Raw genomic sequence first — 23,332 nt, 5'->3', positions numbered from 1 at the left:
ACATGACTCCATACGGGATGGGAACACAACGCTATACCACATGGCCTTTATTGATATCAGGTTCATGCACGCTGAAATAAAAACAAATGGTGGGGGGGGGGGGGAATCTGAGCTATTCCCAATCGATTTGAGCATTAACCCTTCATACTCAATGGAATTGGCCTATATGGATACATGTGAAATGTGTCTTAGAGCAGAAATATGAAAACATATGCATAACAATGGTAGCAATTTAAAGGGACATTTTGAAATTATGGGGAAATGATTAGACCAAAGTTGAGTAAACAGTTCACCTGCATTTTACATTTACTGTACTTTGCCACATTTGTTGAATGTATTCTGGATACATTCAGTAACAAGAATATTCTTGGAAAATGTGGGGTAGGTGCAACATAAGACAAAGAAATGACAAGGGGTTGAGTGAGAGGACTAACTGGTGTCTCCAAGGGGCAACACCTCTCCAAAGTGTGCACAGTTCCTACGTCATTTCAATGCACTTTAATGACTCATGAGTTTAACTATAAGGTGTTTTTTTAGCTCTCCTAGCTGTGCTTTTGAGGAACTAGAGCAATCAGACTTGTAGTTGTTTTGAACACAACCCTGCCTCCTCACCAGCACACAATTAATGTTGTTTAAGCAATCCAAAAGGTCCATTATAAATTACAATCTGGGTCAGGTGAGCATCATTTGAAATTTCACTCTGGCCTTGCAAGTTGCCTATGTTTTGACCAGGGCCCAGGCACTCCGAGGCAGCAGGAGAGAGAACAGAGATACGGATGATCATGTAATGACTGTCTCGTCTTTGGAACGGGGCAGATTGGAACCTCTCAGAGGAACGTGTGTCTCCTTATTGTTTGTCTATTAAACCATTAAATATAGAAGTAATTGGCCTTATCCTTGGGTTCAGCCTTTTCCACACCTTCAGCAAATCAATTATTCCTGACAAGGTCTGGTTGGTTTCCCGCCAGGGGGTTACCTGATGGCGCCCAGTGCTCCGTCGGGGCCGGTGAGCTCTGAGGCGGGCACAGGGTCCCACTTGAAGTGCAGGCCCCAGTTGAAGCCCCCCCGGACGATGGGGGAGGGGCTGTAGGCCAGCGTGTCGGCGCTAATTATGTCGATGATGGGACACACCACCGTCTTGCGGTCCCGCTGGATGGGCGCCAGCAGGGGCCGTAGCCACGCCTCGTTTACCTCGCAGTGGCTGTCGAGGAACACCAGCACCTCCCCTTCAGAAAGGAAACACCAAATCAGGAGAGAGGATGGAGAAGAACGGGGAGAGGGGTGGCATGGCCAGTGTGGATGTATCTGAGAGGCAAGACATCTTCAGTGGATCCTGGGGTTAGAGGCACACACTGTTCACACAGACACACACACACACTGTTCACACAGACACACACACACACTGTTCACACAGACACACACACACTGTTCACACAGACACACACACACACTGTTCACACAGACACACACACACTGTTCACACAGACACACACACACTGTTCACACAGACACACACACACTGTTCACACAGACACACACACAATGTTCACACACACACACACTGTTCACACAGACACACTGTTCACACAGACACACACACACTGTTCACACAGACACACACTGTTCACACAACACTGTTCAATCACACAACACTGTTCAATCACACAACACTGTTCACACAGACACACACACACACACACTGTTCACACAGACACACACACCACTGTTCACACAGACACACACACACAAACACTGTTCACACAGACACACACACACACACTGTTCACACAGACACACACACACTGTTCACACAGACACACTGTTCACACAGACACACACACACACACACACACACACACACACACACACACACTGTTCACACAGACACACACACACACTGTTCACACAGACACACACACACACTGTTCACACAGACACACACACACACTGTTCACACAGACACACACACACACTGTTCACACAGACACACACACACTGTTCACACAGACACACACTGTTCACACACACACTGTTCAATCACACAACACTGTTCACACAGACACACACACACACACACACACACACTGTTCAATCACACAACACTGTTCACACACACACTGTTCACACAGACACACACACTGTTCACACAGACACACACACTGTTCACACAGACACACACACTGTTCACACAGACACATCCACACACACACACTGTTCACACAGACACACACACTGTTCACACAGACACACTGTTCACACAGACACACACACACACTGTTCACACAGACACACTGTTCACACAGACACCACACCACTGTTCACACAGACACACACTGTTCAATCACACAACACTGTTCACACAGACACACACACACTGTTCACACAGACACACACACACACACTGTTCACACAGACACACACACACACACTGTTCACACAGACACACACACACACACACTGTTCAGACACACACACACACACACACACTGTTCAGACACACACACACACACACACACACAGCACACACACACACACACACACACACTGTTCACACACACACACACACTGTTCACACAGACACACACACACTGTTCACACACACACTGTTCAATCACACAACACTGTTCACACAGACACACACACACACACACACACACACACACTGTTCAATCACACAACACTGTTCACACAGACACACACACACACACACTGTTCACACAGACACACACACACACACTGTTCACACAGACACACACACTGTTCACACAGACACACACACTGTTCACACAGACACACACACTGTTCACACAGACACACACACACACACTGTTCACACAGACACACACACACACTGTTCACAGACACACACACACACTGTTCACAGACACACACACACTGTTCCCACACAGACACAGTTCCCACACAGACACAGTTCCCACACAGACACAGTTCCCACACAGACACACACACACTGTTCACATACTCACACACACACACACTGTTCCCACACACACACACTGTTCCCACACACACACACTGTTCACACAGACACACACTGTTCACACAGACACACACACACACACACACTGTTCACACAGACACACACTGTTCACACAGACACAGTTCACACAGACACACACACACACACACAGTTCACACAGACACACACACACACACAGTTCAAACAGACACACACAGTTCAAACAGACACACACACACACACAGTTCACACACCCACACTCACACACTGTTCACACACACTGTTCACACACACACACACACACACACACACACACACTGCACACACACCACACTCACACACTGTTCACACACACTGTTCCCACAGACACACACTGTTCCCACAGACACACACACACTGTTCACACACACACTGTTCACACACACACACACTGTTCACACAGACACACACACACACACTGTTCACACAGACACTGTTCACACAGACACTGTTCACACACACACACACACACACACACACACACACACACACACACACACACACACACACTGTTCACACAGACACACACACACTGTTCACACAGACACACACACACTGTTCACACAGACACACACACACACACTGTTCACACAGACACACACACAGTTCACACAGACACACACACAGTTCACACACACACACAGTTCAGACACTGTTCACACACAATGTTCACACACAGTTCACACACACACACACACACACACACACACACACACACACACACACACACACACACACACACACACACACACACACACTGTTTGCGCAGACACACACACACACACACTGTTCGAGCAGACACACACACACACACTGTTAGCACACACACACACACACACACTGTTAGCGCACACACACACTGTTTGCGCAGACACACACACACACACACACACACACACACACACACACACACACACACACACACACACTGTTAGCACACACACACACTGTTTGCGCAGGCACACACACACACTGTTAGCGCACACGCAGGCACACACACACACAATGTTAGCTCACACACACACACACACACAGTTAGCACACACACACACACACACACACACACACACACACACACACACACACACACACACACTGTTAGCACACACACACACACACACACACACTGTTAGCACACACACACACACACACACACACACACACTGTTAGCACACACACACACACACACACACTGTTAGCACACACACACACACACACACACACACTGTTAGCACACACACACACAGTTAGCACACACACACACAGTTAGCACACACACACACAGTTAGCACACACACACTGTTCACACACACACACACTGTTCACACACACACACACACACACACATACACACTGTTCACACACACACTGTTCACACACACACACTGTTCGCGCAGACACACAGAAACTGTTCACACAGACACACACACACACTGTTCACACAGACACACACACTGTTCACACAGACACACACACAGTTCACACACACACACACACACTGTTCGAGCAGACACACACACTGTTCGAGCAGACACACACACACACACACACACACTGTTAGCACACACACACACACACACACTGTTTGCGCACACACACACACTGTTTGCGCAGGCACACACATACACTGTTTGCGCAGACACACACACACACACACTGTTTGCGCAGGCACACACACACACTGTTAGCGCACACGCAGGCACACACACACACTGTTAGCGCACACACACACTGTTAGCACACACACACACACACTGTTAGCACACACACACACTGTTAGCACACACACACACACACACACACACACACACACACACACACACTGTTAGCACACACACACTGTTAGCACACACACACACACACACTGTTAGCACACACACACACACTGTTAGCACACACACACACACACACTGTTAGCACACACACACACACTGTTAGCACACACACACACACTGTTCGAGCAGACACACACACACACACACACACACACACTGTTCGAGCAGACACACACACACACACACACACACAGTTAGCACACACACACACACACACTGTTAGCACACACACACACTGTTAGCACACACACACACACACACACACACACACACACACACTGTTAGCACACACACACTGTTAGCACACACACACACACACACTGTTAGCACACACACACACACTGTTAGCACACACACACACACACACTGTTAGCACACACACACACACTGTTAGCACACACACACACACTGTTCGAGCAGACACACACACACACACACACACACACACTGTTCGAGCAGACACACACACACACACACAGTTAGCACACACACACACACACACACTGTTTGCGCAGGCACACACACACACTGTTTGCGCAGGCACACACACACACTGTTTGCGCAGGCACACACACACACTGTTTGCGCAGGCACACACACACACAGTTTGCGCAGGCACACACACACACACTGTTAGCACACACACACACACACACTGTTAGCACACACACACACACACACACTGTTAGCACACACACACACTGTTAGCACACACACACACACACACACTGTTAGCACACACACACACTGTTAGCACACACACACACACACACACCACTGTTAGCACACACACACACACACACTGTTAGCACACACACACACACACACTGTTAGCACACACACACACACACACACACTGTTAGCACACACACACACACTGTTAGCACACACACACACACACACTGTTAGCACACACACACACACTGTTAGCACACACACACACACACACACTGTTAGCACACACACACACACTGTTAGCACACACACACACACTGTTAGCACACACACACACACACACTGTTAGCACACACACACACACTGTTCGAGCAGACACACACACACACACACACACACACTGTTCGAGCAGACACACACACACACACACACACACACAGTTAGCACACACACACACACACTGTTTGCGCAGGCACACACACACACTGTTTGCGCAGGCACACACACACACTGTTTGCGCAGGCACACACACACACTGTTTGCGCAGGCACACACACACACACACACTGTTAGCACACACACACACACACACTGTTAGCACACACACACACACACACTGTTAGCACACACACACACACACACTGTTAGCACACACACACACACTGTTAGCACACACACACACACACACTGTTAGCACACACACACACACTGTTAGCACACACACACACACACCACTGTTAGCACACACACACACAGTTAGCACACACACACACACACTGTTTGCGCAGACACACACACACACTGTTCGAGCAGACACACACACACACTGTTCGAGCAGACACACACACACACACTGTTCGAGCAGACACACACACACACACACACTGTTAGCACACACACACACTGTTAGCGCACACACACACACTGTTAGCGCACACACACACACTGTTTGCGCAGGCACACACACACACTGTTTGCGCAGGCACACACACACACTGTTTGCGCAGACACACACACACACACACACACACTGTTAGCGCACACACACACACACATTGTTAGCACACACACACTGTTAGCACACACACACACACACACACACACACACTGTTAGCGCACACACACACACACACACTGTTAGCGCACACACACACACACACACACACTGTTCGCGCACACACACACACACTGTTCGCGCACACACACACACACACACACACTGTTCGCGCACACACACACACACTGTTCGCGCACACACACACACACACACACACTGTTCGCGCAGACACACACTGTTCGCGCAGACACACACTGTTCACACAGACACACACACACTGTTCACACAGACACACACACAATGTTCACACACACACACACAGTTCACACAGACACACACACACTGTTCACACAGACACACTGTTCACACAGACACACACACACTGTTCACACAGACACACACTGTTCACACAACACTGTTCAATCACACAACACTGTTCAATCACACAACACTGTTCACACAGACACACACACACACACTGTTCACACAGACACACACACACACACTGTTCACACAGACACACACACACACACACACTGTTCACACAGACACACACACACACTGTTCACACAGACACACACACACACACACACTGTTCACACAGACACACTGTTCACACAGACACACACACACACACTGTTCACACAGACACACACACACACACACACACACACACAGTTCACACAGACACACACACACACTGTTCACACAGACACACACACACACTGTTCACACAGACACACACACACACACTGTTCACACAGACACACACACAGTTCACACAGACACACACACAGTTCACACACACACACAGTTCAGACACTGTTCACACACAATGTTCACACACAGTTCACACACACACACACACACACACACACACACACACACACACACACACACACACACACACACACTGTTTGCGCAGACACACACACACACACACTGTTCGAGCAGACACACACACACACACTGTTAGCACACACACACACACACACTGTTAGCGCACACACACACTGTTTGCGCAGACACACACACACACACACACACACACACACACACACACACACACACACACACACACACACACACTGTTAGCACACACACACACTGTTTGCGCAGGCACACACACACACTGTTAGCGCACACGCAGGCACACACACACACAATGTTAGCTCACACACACACACACACACAGTTAGCACACACACACACACACACACACACACACACACACACACACACACACACACACTGTTAGCACACACACACACACACACACACACTGTTAGCACACACACACACACACACACACACACACACTGTTAGCACACACACACACACACACACACTGTTAGCACACACACACACACACACACACACACTGTTAGCACACACACACACAGTTAGCACACACACACACAGTTAGCACACACACACACAGTTAGCACACACACACTGTTCACACACACACACACTGTTCACACACACACACACACACACACATACACACTGTTCACACACACACTGTTCACACACACACACTGTTCGCGCAGACACACAGAAACTGTTCACACAGACACACACACACACTGTTCACACAGACACACACACTGTTCACACAGACACACACACAGTTCACACACACACACACACACTGTTCGAGCAGACACACACACTGTTCGAGCAGACACACACACACACACACACACACTGTTAGCACACACACACACACACACACTGTTTGCGCACACACACACACTGTTTGCGCAGGCACACACATACACTGTTTGCGCAGACACACACACACACACACTGTTTGCGCAGGCACACACACACACTGTTAGCGCACACGCAGGCACACACACACACTGTTAGCGCACACACACACTGTTAGCACACACACACACACACTGTTAGCACACACACACACTGTTAGCACACACACACACACACACACACACACACACACACACACACACTGTTAGCACACACACACTGTTAGCACACACACACACACACACTGTTAGCACACACACACACACTGTTAGCACACACACACACACACACTGTTAGCACACACACACACACTGTTAGCACACACACACACACTGTTCGAGCAGACACACACACACACACACACACACACACTGTTCGAGCAGACACACACACACACACACACACACAGTTAGCACACACACACACACACACTGTTAGCACACACACACACTGTTAGCACACACACACACACACACACACACACACACACACACTGTTAGCACACACACACTGTTAGCACACACACACACACACACTGTTAGCACACACACACACACTGTTAGCACACACACACACACACACTGTTAGCACACACACACACACTGTTAGCACACACACACACACTGTTCGAGCAGACACACACACACACACACACTGTTCGAGCAGACACACACACACACACACACAGTTAGCACACACACACACACACACACTGTTTGCGCAGGCACACACACACACTGTTTGCGCAGGCACACACACACACTGTTTGCGCAGGCACACACACACACTGTTTGCGCAGGCACACACACACACAGTTTGCGCAGGCACACACACACACACTGTTAGCACACACACACACACACACTGTTAGCACACACACACACACACACACTGTTAGCACACACACACACTGTTAGCACACACACACACACACACACTGTTAGCACACACACACACTGTTAGCACACACACACACACACACACCACTGTTAGCACACACACACACACACACTGTTAGCACACACACACACACACACTGTTAGCACACACACACACACACACACTGTTAGCACACACACACACTGTTAGCACACACACACACTGTTAGCACACACACACACACACACACCACTGTTAGCACACACACACACACACACTGTTTGCGCAGACACACACACACACTGTTCGAGCAGACACACACACACACTGTTCGAGCAGACACACACACACACACTGTTCGAGCAGACACACACACACACACACACTGTTAGCACACACACACACTGTTAGCGCACACACACACACTGTTTGCGCAGGCACACACACACACTGTTAGCGCACACGCAGGCACACACACACACTGTTAGCGCACACACACACTGTTAGCACACACACACACACACACACTGTTAGCACACACACACACTGTTAGCACACACACACACACACACACACACACACACTGTTAGCACACACACACACACTGTTAGCACACACACACACACACACTGTTAGCACACACACACACACTGTTAGCACACACACACACACACACACTGTTAGCACACACACACACACTGTTAGCACACACACACACACTGTTAGCACACACACACACACACACACTGTTAGCACACACACACACACTGTTCGAGCAGACACACACACACACACACACACACACTGTTCGAGCAGACACACACACACACACACACACACACAGTTAGCACACACACACACACACTGTTTGCGCAGGCACACACACACACTGTTTGCGCAGGCACACACACACACTGTTTGCGCAGGCACACACACACACTGTTTGCGCAGGCACACACACACACACACACTGTTAGCACACACACACACACACACTGTTAGCACACACACACACACACACTGTTAGCACACACACACACACACACTGTTAGCACACACACACACACTGTTAGCACACACACACACACACACTGTTAGCACACACACACACACTGTTAGCACACACACACACACACCACTGTTAGCACACACACACACAGTTAGCACACACACACACACTGTTTGCGCAGACACACACACACACTGTTCGAGCAGACACACACACACACTGTTCGAGCAGACACACACACACACACTGTTCGAGCAGACACACACACACACACACACTGTTAGCACACACACACACTGTTAGCGCACACACACACACTGTTAGCGCACACACACACACTGTTTGCGCAGGCACACACACACACTGTTTGCGCAGGCACACACACACACTGTTTGCGCAGACACACACACACACACACACACACTGTTAGCGCACACACACACACACATTGTTAGCACACACACACTGTTAGCACACACACACACACACACACACACACACTGTTAGCGCACACACACACACACACACTGTTAGCGCACACACACACACACACACACACTGTTCGCGCACACACACACACACTGTTCGCGCACACACACACACACACACACACTGTTCGCGCACACACACACACACTGTTCGCGCACACACACACACACACACACACTGTTCGCGCAGACACACACTGTTCGCGCAGACACACACTGTTCACACAGACACACACACACTGTTCACACAGACACACACACAATGTTCACACACACACACACAGTTCACACAGACACACACACACTGTTCACACAGACACACTGTTCACACAGACACACACACACTGTTCACACAGACACACACTGTTCACACAACACTGTTCAATCACACAACACTGTTCAATCACACAACACTGTTCACACAGACACACACACACACACTGTTCACACAGACACACACACACACACTGTTCACACAGACACACACACACACACACACTGTTCACACAGACACACACACACACTGTTCACACAGACACACACACACACACACACTGTTCACACAGACACACTGTTCACACAGACACACACACACTGTTCACACAGACACACACTGTTCACACAACACTGTTCAATCACACAACACTGTTCAATCACACAACACTGTTCACACAGACACACACACACACACTGTTCACACAGACACACACACACACACTGTTCACACAGACACACACACACACACACACTGTTCACACAGACACACACACACACTGTTCACACAGACACACACACACACACACACTGTTAGCACACACACACACACACACTGTTAGCACACACACACACACACACTGTTAGCACACACACACACACACACTGTTAGCACACACACACACACTGTTAGCACACACACACACACACACTGTTAGCACACACACACACACTGTTAGCACACACACACACACACCACTGTTAGCACACACACACACAGTTAGCACACACACACACACTGTTTGCGCAGACACACACACACACTGTTCGAGCAGACACACACACACACTGTTCGAGCAGACACACACACACACACTGTTCGAGCAGACACACACACACACACACACTGTTAGCACACACACACACTGTTAGCGCACACACACACACTGTTAGCGCACACACACACACTGTTTGCGCAGGCACACACACACACTGTTTGCGCAGGCACACACACACACTGTTTGCGCAGACACACACACACACACACACACACTGTTAGCGCACACACACACACATTGTTAGCACACACACACTGTTAGCACACACACACACACACACACACACACACACTGTTAGCGCACACACACACACACACACTGTTAGCGCACACACACACACACACACACACTGTTCGCGCACACACACACACACTGTTCGCGCACACACACACACACACACACACTGTTCGCGCACACACACACACACTGTTCGCGCACACACACACACACACACACACACTGTTCGCGCAGACACACACTGTTCGCGCAGACACACACTGTTCACACAGACACACACACACTGTTCACACAGACACACACACAATGTTCACACACACACACACAGTTCACACAGACACACACACACTGTTCACACAGACACACTGTTCACACAGACACACACACACTGTTCACACAGACACACACTGTTCACACAACACTGTTCAATCACACAACACTGTTCAATCACACAACACTGTTCACACAGACACACACACACACACTGTTCACACAGACACACACACACACACTGTTCACACAGACACACACACACACACACACTGTTCACACAGACACACACACACACTGTTCACACAGACACACACACACACACACACTGTTCACACAGACACACTGTTCACACAGACACACACACACACACTGTTCACACAGACACACACACACACACACACACACACACAGTTCACACAGACACACACACACACTGTTCACACAGACACACACACACACTGTTCACACAGACACACACACACTGTTCACACAGACACACACACTGTTCACAGACACACACTGTTCACACACACACTGTTCAATCACACAACACTGTTCACACAGACACACACACACACACTGTTCAATCACACAACACTGTTCACACAGACACACACACACACACACTGTTCACACAGACACACACTGTTCACACAGACACACACACACACTGTTCACACAGACACACACACACTGTTCACACAGACACACACACTGTTCACACAGACACATCCACACACACACACTGTTCACACAGACACACACACTGTTCACACAGACACACTGTTCACACAGACACACACACACACTGTTCACACAGACACACTGTTCACACAGACACACACACACACTGTTCACACAGACACACACTGTTCAATCACACAACACTGTTCACACAGACACACACACACTGTTCACACAGACACACACACACACACTGTTCACACAGACACACACACACTGTTCACACAGACACACACACACACACACACTGTTCACACAGACACACACACACACACTGTTCACACAGACACACACACACACACACACACACACACACACTGTTCACACAGACACACACTGTTCACACAGACACACACTGTTCACACAGACACACACACACTGTTCACACAGACACACACACACTGTTCACACACACACTGTTCAATCACACAACACTGTTCACACAGACACACACACACACAACAATGTTCACACAGACACACACACACACACACTGTTCACACAGACACACACACACACACACTGTTCACACAGACACACACACACACACACACACTGTTCACACAGACACACACACTGTTCACACAGACACACACACTGTTCACACAGACACACACTGTTCACACAGACACACACTGTTCACACAGACACACACTGTTCACACAGACACACACACACACACTGTTCACACAGACACACACTGTTCACACAGACACACACACACACTGTTCACACAGACACACACACACACTGTTCACAGACACACACACACACTGTTCACAGACACACACACACTGTTCACAGACACACACTGTTCACATACACACACTGTTCACATACACAGACACACACACTGTTCCCACACAGACACAGTTCCCACACAGACACAGTTCCCACACAGACACACACACACTGTTCCCACACAGACACACACACACTGTTCACATACCCACACACACACTGTTCACATACTCACACAGACACACACACTGTTCCCATACTCACACACACACACACACTGTTCACATACTCACACACACACACACTGTTCCCACACACACTGTTCCCACACACACACACTGTTCACACAGACACACACACACACACACACACACACACACAGACACACACACACACTGTTCACACAGACACAGTTCACACAGACACACACACTGTTCACACAGACACACACACACACACACACAGTTCACACAGACACACACACACACACACAGTTCACACAGACACACACAGTTCAAACAGACACACTCACACACTGTTCACACACCCACACTCACACACTGTTCACACACACACACACACACACACACTGCACACACACCACACTCACACACTGTTCACACACACTGTTCCCACAGACACACACTGTTCCCACAGACACACACACACTGTTCACACAGACACTGTTCACACACACACACACACAGTTCACACACACACACACACACACACACACACACACACACACTGTTCACACAGACACACACACACTGTTCACACAGACACACACACACACTGTTCACACAGACACACACACAGTTCAGACAGACACACACACAGTTCACACACACACAATGTTCACACACAGTTCACACACACACACACAATGTTCACACACAGTTCACACACACACACACACACACACACAATGTTCACACACAGTTCACACACACACACACACACACACACACACACACACACACACACACACACTGTTTGCGCAGACACACACACACACACACTGTTCGAGCAGACACACACACACACACTGTTAGCACACACACACACACACACTGTTAGCGCACACACACACTGTTTGCGCAGACACACACACACACACACACACACACACACACACACACACACACACACACACACACACACTGTTAGCACACACACACACTGTTAGCGCACACGCACACACACAATGTTAGCTCACACACACACACACAGTTAGCACACACACACACACTGTTAGCACACACACACACACACACACTGTTAGCACACACACACACACTGTTAGCACACACACACACACTGTTAGCACACACACACACACACACACACACACACACACACTGTTAGCACACACACACACACACACACAGTTAGCACACACACACACACACACACACTGTTAGCACACACACACACACACACAGTTAGCACACACACACACACAGTTAGCACACACACACTGTTAGCACACACACACACACTGTTCACACACACACACACACACACACATACACACTGTTCACACACACACTGTTCGCGCAGACACACAGACACTGTTCACACAGACACACACACAGTTCACACACACACACACACACACACTGTTTGCGCAGACACACACACACACACACACACACACACACTGTTCGAGCAGACACACACACTGTTCGAGCAGACACACACACACACACACACACACACACTGTTAGCACACACACACACACACACTGTTTGCGCACACACACACACTGTTTGCGCAGGCACACACACACACTGTTTGCGCAGACACACACACACACACACTGTTAGCACACACACACACTGTTTGCGCAGACACACACACACACACACTGTTTGCGCAGGCACACACACACACTGTTAGCGCACACGCAGGCACACACACTGTTAGCGCACACACACACTGTTAGCACACACACACACACACACACACACTGTTAGCACACACACACACACACACACTGTTAGCACACACACACACACACACTGTTAGCACACACACACACTGTTAGCACACACACACACACTGTTCGAGCAGACACACACACACACACACACACACAAACACACACTGTTCGAGCAGACACACACACACACACACACACACACACACTGTTAGCACACACACACACACACACACACATTGTTAGCACACACACACACACTGTTAGCACACACACACACACACTGTTAGCACACACACACACTGTTAGCACACACACACACACACACACACTGTTAGCACACACACACACACACACTGTTAGCACACACACACACTGTTAGCACACACACACACACTGTTCGAGCAGACACACACACACACACACACACACACACACTGTTCGAGCAGACACACACACACACACACACACACACTGTTAGCACACACACACACACACACACACTGTTAGCACACATACACACACACACTGTTAGCACACACACACACACTGTTAGCACACACACACACACTGTTAGCACACACACACACACACACACACACTGTTAGCACACACACACACACTGTTCGAGCAGACACACACACACACACACACACACACACTGTTCGAGCAGACACACACACACACACACACACACACACACACACACACACACACACACACACACACACACACACACACACACACACACACACACACACACACACACACACACACACACTGTTTGCGCAGGCACACACACACACTGTTTGCGCAGGCACACACACACACACACTGTTAGCACACACACACACACACTGTTAGCACACACACACACACACACTGTTAGCACACACACACACACACACACACTGTTAGCACACACACACACACACACACACTGTTAGCACACACACACACACACACTGTTAGCACACACACACACACTGTTAGCACACACACACACACTGTTAGCACACACACACACACACACACTGTTAGCACACACACACACACACTGTTAGCACACACACACACACACTGTTAGCACACACACACACACACACACTGTTAGCACACACACACACACACTGTTAGCACACACACACACACTCTTAGCACACACACACACACACTGTTAGCACACACACACACACACACACCACTGTTAGCACACACACACACAGTTAGCACACACACACACACACACACTGTTTGCGCAGACACACACACACACTGTTCGAGCAGACACACACACACACACTGTTCGAGCAGACACACACACACACACACACACACACTGTTAGCACACACACACACTGTTTGCGCAGGCACACACACACACACACACTGTTAGCACACACACACACACACACTGTTAGCACACACACACACACACACTGTTAGCACACACACACACACACTGTTAGCACACACACACACTGTTAGCACACACACACTGTTAGCACACACACACACACACACACTGTTAGCACACACACACACACACTGTTAGCACACACACACACACACACTGTTAGCACACACACACACACACACTGTTAGCACACACACACACACTGTTAGCACACACACACACACACACACACTGTTAGCACACACACACACACACTGTTAGCACACACACACACACACACTGTTAGCGCACACGCAGGCACACACACACACAATGTTAGCTCACACACACACACACAGTTAGCACACACACACACTGTTAGCACACACACACACTGTTAGCACACACACACACACTGTTAGCACACACACACACTGTTAGCACACACACACACACTGTTAGCACACACACACACTGTTAGCACACACACACACACTGTTAGCACACACACACACACACACACACTGTTAGCACACACACACACACACACACACACACAGTTAGCACACACACACACAGTTAGCACACACACACACTGTTAGCACACACACACACACACACACACACACACACACACACACACACACACACACACACACACACAGTTAGCACACACACACACACACACACACACACTGTTAGCACACACACACACACACACTGTTAGCACACACACACACAGTTAGCACACACACACACAGTTAGCACACACACACTGTTAGCACACACACACACTGTTCACACACACACACACACACACACACACACACACACACACACATACACACTGTTCACACACACACTGTTCACACACACACACTGTTCGCGCAGACACACAGACACTGTTCACACAGACACACACACACACTGTTCACACAGACACACACACTGTTCACACAGACACACACACAGTTCACACACACACACACACACACACACTGTTTGCGCAGACACACACACACACACACACTGTTCGAGCAGACACACACACACTGTTCGAGCAGACACACACACACACACACACACACACACACACACTGTTAGCACACACACACACTGTTAGCACACACACACACACTGTTAGCACACACACACACACTGTTAGCACACACACACACACTGTTAGCACACACACACACACACCACTGTTAGCACACACACACACAGTTAGCACACACACACACACACACACACTGTTTGCGCAGACACACACACACACTGTTCGAGCAGACACACACACACACACACACACACTGTTAGCGCACAAACACACACTGTTTGCGCAGGCACACACACACTGTTAGCACACACACACACACACACACACACACACTGTTAGCACACACACACACACACACACTGTTAGCACACACACACACACACACTGTTAGCACACACACACACACACACTGTTAGCACACACACACACACACTGTTAGCACACACACACACACACACTGTTAGCACACACACACACACACACTGTTAGCACACACACACACACACACTGTTAGCACACACACACACACTGTTAGCACACACACACACACACACACCACTGTTAGCACACACACACACAGTTAGCACACACACACACACTGTTTGCGCAGACACACACACACACACTGTTCGAGCAGACACACACACACTGTTCGAGCACACACACACACACACACTGTTCGAGCAGACACACACACACACACACACTGTTCACACACACACACACACACACACACACATACACACTGTTCACACACACACTGTTCGCGCAGACACACAGACACTGTTCACACAGACACACACACTGTTCACACAGACACACACACAGTTCACACACACACACACACACACTGTTTGCGCAGACACACACACACACACACACACACACACACACACACACTGTTCGAGCAGACACACACACTGTTCGAGCAGACACACACACACACACACTGTTAGCACACACACACACACACACACACACTGTTTGCGCACACACACACACTGTTTGCGCAGGCACACACACACACTGTTTGCGCAGACACACACACACACACACTGTTAGCACACACACACACTGTTTGCGCAGACACACACACACACACACTGTTTGCGCAGACACACACACACACACACTGTTTGCGCAGGCACACACACACACTGTTAGCGCACACGCAGGCACACACACTGTTAGCGCACACACACACACACACTGTTAGCACACACACACACTGTTAGCACACACACACACACACACACTGTTAGCACACACACACACACACTGTTAGCACACACACACACTGTTAGCACACACACACACACTGTTCGAGCAGACACACACACACACACACACACACACACACTGTTCGAGCAGACACACACACACACACACACACACACTGTTAGCACACACACACACACACACACATTGTTAGCACACACACACACACACTGTTAGCACACACACACACACTGTTAGCACACACACACACTGTTAGCACACACACACACACACACTGTTAGCACACACACACACTGTTAGCACACACACACACACTGTTCGAGCAGACACACACACTGTTCGAGCAGACACACACACACACACACACACTGTTCGAGCAGACACACACACACACACACACACACACACACACTGTTAGCACACACACACACACACACACTGTTAGCACACACACACACACACACTGTTAGCACACACACACACACACACTGTTAGCACACACACACACACTGTTAGCACACACACACACACTGTTCGAGCAGACACACACACACACTGTTCGAGCAGACACACACACACACACACACACACACACACACACACACACACACACACACACACACACACACACACACACACACAGTTAGCACACACACACACACACTGTTTGCGCAGGCACACACACACACTGTTTGCGCAGGCACACACACACACACACACTGTTAGCACACACACACACACACTGTTAGCACACACACACACACACACTGTTAGCACACACACACACACACACACACTGTTAGCACACACACACACACTGTTAGCACACACACACACACTGTTAGCACACACACACACACACACACACACTGTTAGCACACACACACACACACACTGTTAGCACACACACACACACTGTTAGCACACACACACACTGTTAGCACACACACACACACACACACCACTGTTAGCACACACACACACAGTTAGCACACACACACACACACACACACTGTTTGCGCAGACACACACACACACTGTTCGAGCAGACACACACACACACACTGTTCGAGCAGACACACACACACACTGTTCGAGCAGACACACACACACACACACACTGTTAGCACACACACACACACACACTGTTAGCACACACACACACACACACTGTTAGCACACACACACACACACACTGTTAGCACACATACACACACACACTGTTAGCACACACACACACACACACTGTTAGCACACACACACACACACACTGTTAGCACACACACACACACACACTGTTAGCACACACACACACACACTGTTAGCACACACACACACTGTTAGCACACACACACTGTTAGCACACACACACACACACACACTGTTAGCACACACACACACACACTGTTAGCACACACACACACACACACACACACACTGTTAGCACACACACACACACACACTGTTAGCACACACACACACACTGTTAGCACACACACACACACACACACTGTTAGCACACACACACACACACACACTGTTAGCGCACACACACACACACTGTTAGCGCACACACACACTGTTTGCGCAGACACACACACACACACACACACACACACACACACACTGTTAGCACACACACACACTGTTTGCGCAGGCACACACACACACTGTTAGCGCACACGCAGGCACACACACACACAATGTTAGCTCACACACACACACACAGTTAGCACACACACACACTGTTAGCACACACACACACACACACAGTTAGCACACACACACACACTGTTAGCACACACACACACACACACACTGTTAGCACACACACACACACACACACACACACACTGTTAGCACACACACACACACACACACACACTGTTAGCACACACACACACAGTTAGCACACACACAGTTAGCACACACACACACAGTTAGCACACACACACACTGTTAGCACACACACACACACACACACTGTTAGCACACACACACACACTGTTAGCACACACACACACACACACACACACACTGTTAGCACACACACACACACACAGTTAGCACACACACACTGTTAGCACACACACACTGTTAGCACACACACACACACTGTTCACACACACACACACACACACACACACACAGTTCACACAGACACACACACACACACACAGTTCACACAGACACACACAGTTCAAACAGACACACTCACACACTGTTCACACACCCACACTCACACACTGTTCACACACACACACACACACACACACTGCACACACACCACACTCACACACTGTTCACACACACTGTTCCCACAGACACACACTGTTCCCACAGACACACACACACTGTTCACACAGACACTGTTCACACACACACACACACACAGTTCACACACACACACACACACACACACACACACACACACACTGTTCACACAGACACACACACACTGTTCACACAGACACACACACACACACTGTTCACACAGACACACACACAGTTCAGACAGACACACACACAGTTCACACACACACAATGTTCACACACAGTTCACACACACACACACAATGTTCACACACAGTTCACACACACACACACACACACACACAATGTTCACACACAGTTCACACACACACACACACACACACACACACACACACACACACACACACACACACACACTGTTTGCGCAGACACACACACACACACACTGTTCGAGCAGACACACACACACACACTGTTAGCACACACACACACACACACTGTTAGCGCACACACACACTGTTTGCGCAGACACACACACACACACACACACACACACACACACACACACACACTGTTAGCACACACACTGTTAGCACACACACACACTGTTAGCGCACACGCAGGCACACACACACACAATGTTAGCTCACACACACACACACAGTTAGCACACACACACACACTGTTAGCACACACACACACACACACACACTGTTAGCACACACACACACACTGTTAGCACACACACACACACTGTTAGCACACACACACACACACACACACACACACACACACACTGTTAGCACACACACACACACACACAGTTAGCACACACACACACACACACACACTGTTAGCACACACACACACACACACAGTTAGCACACACACACACACAGTTAGCACACACACACTGTTAGCACACACACACACACTGTTCACACACACACACACACACACACACATACACACTGTTCACACACACACTGTTCGCGCAGACACACAGACACTGTTCACACAGACACACACACAGTTCACACACACACACACACACACACACACTGTTTGCGCAGACACACACACACACACACACACACACACACACTGTTCGAGCAGACACACACACTGTTCGAGCAGACACACACACACACACACACACACACACTGTTAGCACACACACACACACACACTGTTTGCGCACACACACACACTGTTTGCGCAGGCACACACACACACTGTTTGCGCAGACACACACACACACACACTGTTAGCACACACACACACTGTTTGCGCAGACACACACACACACACACTGTTTGCGCAGGCACACACACACACTGTTAGCGCACACGCAGGCACACACACTGTTAGCGCACACACACACTGTTAGCACACACACACACACACACACACACTGTTAGCACACACACACACTGTTAGCACACACACACACACACACACTGTTAGCACACACACACACACACACTGTTAGCACACACACACACTGTTAGCACACACACACACACTGTTCGAGCAGACACACACACACACACACAAACACACACTGTTCGAGCAGACACACACACACACACACACACACACTGTTAGCACACACACACACACACACACACATTG

General features: G+C 49.1%; 1 protein-coding gene across 5 annotated transcripts in view; it reads right to left on the bottom strand.

Moving 5' to 3' along the window:
• The window catches only part of LOC106590430 (polypeptide N-acetylgalactosaminyltransferase 11), a 100,201-nt gene that overhangs the window by 30,058 nt on the left and 46,811 nt on the right, over window positions 1-23,332 (bottom strand). For all 5 annotated transcript variants that reach the window (XM_082970752.1, XM_014181465.3, XM_014181464.3 and 2 more), the window contains one exon: window positions 977-1,226. In XM_082970752.1, the coding sequence (XP_082826878.1) occupies window positions 977-1,226 (250 nt within the window). The remainder of the gene's footprint in view (window positions 1-976; window positions 1,227-23,332) is intronic.

This window comes from Salmo salar, chromosome 29 (genome assembly GCF_965601325.2).
Source record: "Salmo salar chromosome 29, fSalSal1, whole genome shotgun sequence".
Taxonomy (NCBI): Eukaryota; Metazoa; Chordata; class Actinopteri; order Salmoniformes; family Salmonidae; genus Salmo; species Salmo salar.
This window is presented reverse-complemented; position numbering and strand designations above follow the sequence as displayed.